Genomic DNA, 10,249 nt, shown 5'->3' with positions numbered 1-10,249 from the left:
TGTGATAAAACACGTACAGAAGTTCTTGGCGCATTTTCCATTATTTGTTGGACATTTTCTTTTAATTCTTCAGTCCGCTTTTTAGGTCGGCCGCTTCCTTCTTTTCTTGTTACACTGCCCGTTTCACGAAAAACATTAACACAACGCTGAACTGCACTTTGAAAAATTTTGTACTCAACAACGCCGGGAAATTGATTTTGAAATTCTATGAAACATTCCTCAATAGAATACTTCCATATTCCATCAATCTTGCGTCCATTTCTAAAGTAGGACTCTATGATAAACACTTTTTGTTCTTGAGAAAACACCATTTTAAACGCTTTTTAAAACGAAAATATTCAAATTGATAGCGGCGATATAGCGCTTTGACAGATGACGTTTAAGTTCATTTGCTATACGCTACGCCCTACGTCCAAATTTTCAGAACCAACTTGACCACGTTTTTATTTGAACGCTCGTTAGATGCACAGGAACAGCAAATTATACTTCACCCAAAATTACAACCAAATCTGCAAGAATCATACGAAAATATATTAGCTCCTCGGATTCTACTATGAATATTTTTACTTAAAACGAATTTATTCTTATTTAAGTAAACGTATATGACAAATTACACCAAAAATGTTATTGTCTAAGTTCCAAGATCAACTTAGAAATAGTTATTTATAAAGGAGGTAAGTACTATTTACCAGTCGAGGACGATTTTGCACCAGAGCAGAGCGAGAGCTGGCAATAAAGTCCGAGACTGGTAAATTATACTTAACTGCTGCGTGGTGTATAACATTTTATCTGCTCCCACAGTTCTTTATGGTTCGTGAAATAAATATTTGTAAGAATTATTTGGAAATTTTTCTTAGACAAGTTATTTCCTATAACTTTGCATTTGGAAGTTCTAGTCTTTCACTTCAAATAAAAAAGTTGGCCTATGTCAGGTTTTAAAAAAATAGCACTGTATGTAAATCATTATTGTAAAACAAGCAAGACGACAAAGTGAATTTAAAAAGTAGAAAAGACAGCCTCTTTACAGGACTTTCCTTTATAATTTGCAGGGTCCATCGCCGTCTCACAGATTCTCCCTCTTCCGAACGTACTGGCTAGTCTGGGCTGTCCTCTTCCAAGCTGCTGTACACGTAGACTCGCCCAGAGGTTTCACAGCCAGGTTTATGACCAACGTATGGGCGATGTTTGCTGTTGTCTTCCTTGCCATTTACACTGCCAATCTTGCCGCCTTCATGATCACGAGAGAAGAATTTTTCGAGTTCGCAGGTAACAAATCTCAAATTATGCTTAGAATAAGTACATAGAAGTTGATAAATATAAACCTCATGTCTTGATTCCAGTTACAGTACTTACTTAAGGTAAAATTGCATAAAGGGAAATCGTATATTTTCTGAGTTAACAATTTTCTAAAAAAAAAAATCGTGTAGGGAGCGTCTAGAATATTCTACCACCAAAACTGAAACCTCTGATTCCAGAGACGATTTCCTAAAAACTTAACTAAATAATCTAAAAGAATACTTAATATTATGATAATAAGAGAAGAGTGTTAGAAGACTATAATAATAAAAATAACAGAATAATCTTAGCAGAATTTCTTTGGTACGCCAATGGTTTTCTTTATGCTGATGGAAAAATGCAAGGCGCTGCGGGTCGTGCAATTCCGGGAATGTCTAGATGGAAATTGGTGAAGTGTACAGTCTAGGTGCAGGCGATATGTAATATTACAGCAAAACTAAAATTTAAAGAACAGCAACGCGCGGATATTAGAAGCTGGCAAGGGTCAAAATTTGTACAAAGGCTAAAACGATATTATTTCTCCCATTATCGCCTTCTACAAAGAAAAGAATTATGAAACCTTACCTCTATAAAAAGCAACTGTTCGTGATAATTATATGAAATTACGCAAGTCGGCTTAATATAGCCAAAACTGCAGAAGAAGAATAAAATGTTAAGCTAAACAATTAAATATCCAGGTTAATTGTCTTACAAAATGGGAAAAATTAAAATTGAACAAGAAAATTTTGTAATGAGAAACTACTTCAAGATATGTCACAAGATTATTAAGGATCACAATCAAACTGGACAATTTATCTCTACACAAATTAGCGAGAAAATCCCAACAAAGTGAACACTTTCAAAAGTCGCTTTGCTCGCTAACCTTCGTCAAACCGATTTCACAAGGCTCTTAAAGGTGTCCGATACATGTTATTTTCGTTTCTTTTCTTTCTACTCAAAACGACTAATTAACAAGAAGTGTTTTAATATATTTGCTACCGATATATAGAAAAAAAATTATACTTTAGATGATTTCTTTTCGTTCGTGATTTTACTCCACTCGTCACTATGAGGCTCTTGATTTAAAAAAAAAAACATAAACTCAATCGCTATTTCAAAATATACTCGATATGGCCATAATAATAAGCAAAGCGAAAAAATAATTTAAACTATCCTTATCCACAATCACCTTATAATCGGACTTTTATCCACACATATGAATCGTCTAGTGATACTTTATCCACTAGTTGAAAAAAGTAACTTTTTAACTTTTTTTTTAAGTAAATCAAATTTAATTTATTTACTTAATAGCATTTACATCTTTAGTAATAGACATTTCGTTTTTTTGGTTTATCACATTTAACTTCCGTTAATAACAACCCTTGTAGCATTGTTGTCATCATTTTCGGAATGCATAACATCTGCCGAAGTTTGTGAAGAATTTTCACAAGTACGGATGTCTCTTCTTGTAAGGAACAGCTATATTTTCCTTGGATTTTCCTTGCAATATCAAGAATTTGCAATATTCTGGAATGAAACAACTATTGAGGGTACCTTCGCCAATGTGTTGATTCCAACAGCCTGAGAAGTACATTTTTTATTGATGTATCTTAAAAAATCCTCCTTCTATAATTGTAAATCTTGAAATGCCCGCCTTGGTGTCAGGTATTGAAACAAATAGGTAATTGCCATCGTCCTGTACGTCACTAATTTTCAAATTTATCAATTTCGTAGCATCGACAGGCACCAGACACCCCCATTATTAGTGCAAACTAAAATAATTCAAAGTTCACTATATACCTAACATGTAAAAGGTAAAGAGATATTACCTTAATCATTAAATATTCTTTATCGGAAGTCCCAGTCAAAAATTCTTTAATATGTGGTCTTTCCAATACTGCAGCTTATTTTGCTTTGTATAATCTCGATTCCAATATCTATATTTTTGTAGACCTTTATCGAATACTTCGACCACATAGATTAAATTGCATATTTTTTCTCCAAATTTAAAAAATACGATAGCATGACTTCTTCATTTGTTGTCATTACTCTCCGTTTTTCCTCCATTCGTTAAATTCGGTAAACACTTTTTCGTAATGTTCTCTGGATTTCGATGGCAATAAATGGAAAATAGCTTCTTGAGCTCTTTCAAAAACAGCCACAGGAACACAATTACCTTCTTGCATTTTTACCAAATTCAGATTAAATAATTTATAAAAAAACAACGTACCATAGCAACCAGTAGATATGTATAACAAAACCTAACACGTATCATCGAGTACCAGTAAGGAATATCAAGTCGTGCAAATATTTTTTTATTAAATTCCAATAATTCTGACTCCACAAATATGATTGTGATGTGATTATGGATAAAACATTGTATTGCATTCGTGTTTTAATTTCCTTTTATACACTTCAGCGTGGATAAAATGCTACTTAAAACAGTTACAAGTTACAGTATACAATAAATAACTATTACTCTGACATGTTTTGCAAATTTGTTACCTACTTTTTGGTTTCGTATAGAGGAAATTTCACAAATTACTTGCAAACTACTGTTATTTGTCTTTGTATGATAGCAGTTCACCGAAAGTTACATAGTAGGAAGTAAAAGACATTCAACTTGAATACTTTCAGTACCTAACTTTGGCAACTAAACATTGAAATTCGTGGCAACTCAACTGAACACAACCGATAGTCAGTTCATTTAAATATATCGAATCTCACTGATTTCCTCTGGACTTGTTAATCAACATTTTGGCGAATTTACACAAATAATTGTTATATATTTAATGAATCAGACATAATCAAAATATTCACGGTGCATTGTAAATTATTTACGTTTAATTTATCATTTAATTACCGTCGTTAGCAGTGATGAATTGGGCATAACATATCCATTTGTATAACAGTTATCAAGTAATTAAAGCTGTATAAAAACCCTGTTTTATATATAAAAAAATATGTATTGAATTTATCATTGTTCTAAATTTAATACACTAATCACGGTCAATTGGAAATAACAATAGTTTCTAGACAAAATAATCTCTTTTTTATCAATTAGAAGTACAAATAATGAAAATAATAAAAAACATAAGGAACCCAATAAACCAGTCAATAAATCAAACAGAATTTCCAGTTAATAACAGTAAAAATAACACCAAAAATCAAAGTAAATCTATCAAATTATCTAAGTTGTCCAGAAATGATACTACAGTGAACTATTGCCCTCAATAAACAATGTCTAATGAAAATAGATTCGAACATACTTCTTAAAGGAGTAACAGCCGATGAATTAAAAATGCCAATCAGAATAAATTTAAAAAATTACAAAACTTACCACCAAGCAAACATGTGAAACACTGAAAATGAATGTACCTATTTATCATGGATAAAATAACACCTTTCCTCAGTTTCACTTATAATACTTAAATACCGACAGAGTAGCCAAAATATAAAAGTTCACCATGGTCCTCCTCATTCCTCCTAACTCCTAACAGTAGAATGCCAGGACCATGTTTATTCGACGGAGAAAGGTCCAACCTACAAGACACCAAAATCACTCCGACAGGATCACTCCTGCGCCCAGCGATCTCCCTTAGAAATTTGCTAAACTTTGAAATCTTCAGCTCCCACATACACTGTACGATTCTACATACCTTCCTTGTATCTAATGTTTCGCTATCGATTCCTTAAACTTTCCAAACTTAAAATTCGCATTAACGCAAAACTTTACTAATCTAAATTTGTTAAACATAATTATTTTTAAAATGAAAGCAGATGTTTTAACTCTAAATTATCGTTTCATTGAATGTGGGAATGTTGTGGGCACATTTTTAATGTTATAGATTGGGTATATTATAAAACTACTTCTAATATTTATCAGTTTTATCATGAATCCTCATCGTATGCACCGCTGACTCCATTTTTAGGACGTAGTGTTTTGTTCTACATCGACAGATTGTCTTCTCTTACCTCTTCTTAGGCACAATAAGACTCTATTAACCAAATACATTCTGGTAATTATTAAGTTCTTTGAATCCACGGTAATTGATGAATACCTAATTGACCGATTTACTATTTGATTTAGAATTTTCTCTACCAATTCTTTCCAATATTTCCAGAAGCGCTTTAGGTCGCAATCTGTGTTAAAGGGGATCTGGGGAAATTGTCTTCAATTTCTTTCGATGTTTCAGTATCTTCTTCAATGTTTTCCGTCGACTCGTAAACTATTTTTTAGTTGTAAACATCAATATCAATATCTGAAAATTGTTTTGCAACTGATGATTAAGTTTCCATTATTTCCATCAATGTCGCAATGATCTAAACCTATCGTATGGGTTTTGCTTGTCGAAGTAGACGACTTCGCACTATTTCTTCTTTCTTGATTTGTATCAAAAGGCAATATCCTACAGTGTGAATCTATTTCGGAAAGAACAGTTCTTCCTGTAAAACTTTTGTTGGACTGATTTTTTTCATTATTTGATGCTTTGATAAGAATCTACATTATTTTGTCGTCGTCTTTAGAAAAGTACAGCCCAGATCACTAAATTTGACTCAATTTTGATTAAAAAGAAAAGGAAATTATTTGGTGATAAGATTTACTTGATTGTTTGTTTTTTAACCAAAACTTTGGTTACATTTTTACAGCGAATTATGGCATATTTTGTATAAATTGTTTTCCTTATTTATTTTACACAATTACCAAAAAATACGTGTCCTGTTTACATCCATTTTAGTTTTATAAATTGTTTTATACTAATGACGTTAACATTGTCTTTTTTTGTAGAAATAAAAAGTACATCCAGTTTTGCTGCATTTAAAAAATGAACATGAAAATGCATAGAATTTTCTTACTGCCAACAGAATTAAGTAATTAAATAAAACAGTATAGAATCGAGAGATGGAATAACAAAGTAAAATTGTCACTTAAATACCTACTATATTTTACTTAAAACACTGTTTTGTCTTTACGCCATATTCACTAAATTGACATTCAAATACAATCAAACTACCAGCACTTATCGTTTCCACAAAAGCGCTTTCCTCAATAAAATCAAAACTGTACTGTTTCAACTGATACAGCGCTATTTGGATCAGAGAAAAATTTACTCACAAATAAAAGAAATTTGCATAACAGTAAGATCTGTGTCACTTTCATGTGAAACCAATTTGCATACAAATTTGCTTTCAGAACATAAATAAATCTTGCATATCTTTCGGTTTTTATATCTTTTTGGGGTAACTGTGAAAGTTAAATATGTGTTGTCTGTAAAATATTGTAATACAGAAAGAATATACAAATACGGACAGGGTTATATTTGACTGTACGATTATATCTGTTATTACTTATTTGAGGAAGAATTGGTACATACAAAACTTGTAAACATTTTATAATAAAATTTTCGAAACGAAAATGTTATAATTGTTCGTAATGAAGAATATTCGCTAATTTTTTCTTAAATCTGTGAATAAATACAAGACAATACAACGTTTCCATTATAATTTTGCTAGCTTAGTCACATAAATGGCATTTTAAGGACTATTTTTAGTTTTCGAAACATTCATTTTGACAGAGAGAGAGCATACTGAAACAGTATTTAAAAAAAATCCATGGCTGACGCAAATGGAAGCGGTAGATATATAACTCTGGATAATATAATTTTGAGTTGTTTTATTCCTAACATTTTTTCCTTTTAACGTCGTTCACGGGCTATTTGACTTCCCCATATTCCAACTTATATAGTCGTTCATTTTGCTTCTGTGAAGTTAGAAAGCCGCATAAGGACGAAAAAGGGTTCCACGAAATTGAGATGAAAAATAACGATTCTACAGTTTTTGTTTCGTTTTTGCTGCCTTTTTCGTTCTTAATATAGGATTTAAAATGATACACTAGCAACCGAGTCAAGAGAACAAGAGTCAACTGTTTAAGATGATATCTTTTATTATTTCAGTTAATTAAAGCAAACTAATTCATAATATTCATTGGTATTTTTTCAAAGTTTCATGAACTGTTCAAATGTGAAAAAACGGTTTTATTTTGTCAGTATAATATCTAGACAGACAACATACAAAGCACATGCAGCAAATGCAAGATCTATATAGTTATTGTTGGGAAATTATGCAGAGACGACTATTCTCCCTTATGCTTCGAGACTGAAACACCTGTGGCGCGAAATACACATGCATTAATTATATAACGTTTTTTTGTAGCACTGTTTAATATACCATCGTAAAGTTTTATAGTGGAAAGAGCGCGCATAGAAACCTAAAACTCGTCTGTATTAGTTAGCGAAGGTGTAAATGTATGCAAACGTTGCTAGCAAAGTTACCTTTTGAATGCAGGAGACTAGTTAAAAGGTAATTTATTACGTCCGTCGTGGATAATGTAAATATTGTTATTGTGTCGATATGAGTTCACTGAAAGTTTTTGAGAAGAGAAATAGGGTATCATAGTTTAAACAAGTAGTTCGAATTTTGATCGGAACCAATGGAACTTAAATAATTCATCATCATCTTTTTTGAGCAAGAATTTAAAAAGTATTAATTTTGTATTCATCGCTACAGGGTGTTAGTTACACCTTACTTATGCAGTAAATCTGAATCTAAATGTTAGGGAAAACCCACTATTTATGTCACGAATAGTTAGTGCTGAGAAATATCTTAACATATATTTCATATACGGATTTTGGATGGAATAGAAATCCTCAGGAAGCTGTGCGAGAATATTATAGAGAACATTCAAATATAAGACAAATGATGCGTGATATTTTGCAGATCATTAATTAAACAAAGGTGCGGTAGTGGTCCCAAGTTGGAACCTTGAGGAATACCTGATTAAGCTTTATATTCAACTGAAATGATGCCATTATATATTTAATTAAGAATTAAGTAATTAAGACGTATACAGGGTGTCTCATAATTAGCTGCCAACCCTGAACAGGCCGATTCTATGATCAAAACTAAGTAAAAAAGTTCATATGAACATGGGTCCGGANGAATTCGGAACACACCAGGAATTTTTGAGCGAGTGAGGCAGTCCATGACAAGACGAGCTCAACAATGCATTGGTGTTCATGGAGGTCATTTTGAACATCTCCTTTAAGTTCATTTACTGTTGTTGTAGTTTTCATTATTTGTTACTCATTTAAAATAAATAAAAAAACGTTATTTATCAGACCAAGATTAAAGTATCCATAACTCAGAAACGAATCATTTTAGAGCAGATGTGTATAGCCAGCCCACCTTTTTTGTTACACCCTGTATATTTGGTTGTATGCAGTATGGGACACATTCAACCATTGGTTGAACGAATATTTCTGTACTGGAAATGTACAATCTAAACCCTGCACAAATTTTTAACATTGACGAAACCGACGCCACAACAGTTAAAGTTGTTTCTGCAAACGGGAAGAAGCAAGTAAGCTTGGCCGCTTCAGCTGAAAAAGGCGATTTAACGACTTTTGTGGGAATTATTAACGCCATTGAAGTCGCATTACCTCTGTGTATGTGTTTCCAAGAATCCGGCATCCAGATGAATACCTAGTAGTCCTACATCAAGCACTGCCCTAGGTAACAGCAGTGGCTTTATGACTGCTGAATTATTTCCTAGAGTTTTGGAACACATTAAAAATCACACCTAATGTTCAAAGTAGAATAGGATATTATTTCTATTGTATAACTATGAATTCCACACAACGGTAGATGTCATACATTTTTGTCGATATAACGGTGCTTTCCTTTTCCACACACTATAAACTCCAACCTTTGGATGTAGGAGTTCAAAACCTATTGCTCTGTTGCCTTTAACGACTGGATGACCTCAAATCCTCGAAAAAACATTACCATTGAAGAAATAATTCATTTAACTGAGGTTGCCTTTAGAAGTGCTTTGGCTCAAAAAAATATAACCAAATCATTTCAAAATCCGGGGTTGTGACCTGTTAATAGACTCGCATTTAATGAAGAAGAATTTATATCTAGTTATCAGAAAATGTCTGATAAGGATGAATCATATAATACGAGCCCAGGCTCATAATAGTTCGGCAGGTCAACGTTTTCAACTAAATACTTTAATAATCTATGTGTTATGCAGAAATAACAAAATATTTCTGAAAATCCCTTTAACTACAGTAAAATATAAACTTTTTAGTTACAAAAATGAACATTTTATTCAATACATATATCGACTAATGGTTACACAATAGAAAACTTTATCCGTCTCAGGGGTCATAAAAGTTCGGCCACTCTTTAATATTGAGTTACATCGCCTTTGTTCTTAATAACTGCTTTAATTCTGCTAGACATTGTATTTACTAACAAAGCACATTCTTCTGGTAGAATATTATCCCAAATATTCAGTACTGTGACTTTTAATTCAGGCACTGAACGTGCTGGATGTTTCCGAAGCTGTTTTTTCATATTGTGCCATAAGGTCTCAATAGGAGATAAATCTGGGCTGGAAGACGTCCATTTTAATACTGGTATTTGATGATTCTGCAACCACGTTTTAATAGTTTTTGCCGTATGACACGGTGCACCGCCTTGTTGGAATATGAAATGCCCTTCCGCCGTTTGACACATCTCAACAGATGGTAACAGACTCTCTTCCAGAATATCTCTGTACTTCTGCGCGTTAACAATTCCATCAACAAAATGCAGTTTACCAACACCTCTACCAGACATGCAACCCCAGACCATAACAGATGCTGGAAACTTTACTTTTTTGACTAAACAATCGCTATGATAGGCCTCTGAAGGTGTACGCAAAACCCGTTTTCGTGTGTCACCTACACAAACGTCAAATTTTGACTCATCGCTCCAAATTACGCTGTGCCATTGTTGATTCGTCCAATTTTTATGTTCTCGTGCCCATTTTAACCTGTTTCTCCTCTGCAGTTTTGTTAATTGAGGTTTTTCTTTTGCCTATTGGAAAAAAATAAAAAATTGCCAAGAATTTAAACAAGAAAAAAAA

The 10,249-nt window shown here is 32.7% G+C and overlaps 1 protein-coding gene across 1 annotated transcript in view; it reads left to right on the top strand.

The window, feature by feature from the left end:
• The window catches only part of LOC108904991 (glutamate receptor ionotropic, NMDA 2D-like), a 49,137-nt gene that overhangs the window by 35,136 nt on the left and 3,752 nt on the right, over positions 1-10,249 (top strand). Inside the window, exon 4 of the mRNA XM_018707741.1 lies at positions 1,050-1,266. Coding sequence (XP_018563257.1) covers positions 1,050-1,266 — 217 coding nt within the window. The remainder of the gene's footprint in view (positions 1-1,049; positions 1,267-10,249) is intronic.

This window comes from Anoplophora glabripennis, unplaced genomic scaffold, assembly GCF_000390285.2.
Source record: "Anoplophora glabripennis isolate ALB-LARVAE unplaced genomic scaffold, Agla_2.0 scaffold73, whole genome shotgun sequence".
Lineage (NCBI taxonomy): Eukaryota > Metazoa > Arthropoda > Insecta > Coleoptera > Cerambycidae > Anoplophora > Anoplophora glabripennis.
The sequence above is the reverse complement of the archived record's forward strand: the minus strand, read 5'-3'. Positions and strand labels throughout refer to the sequence as shown.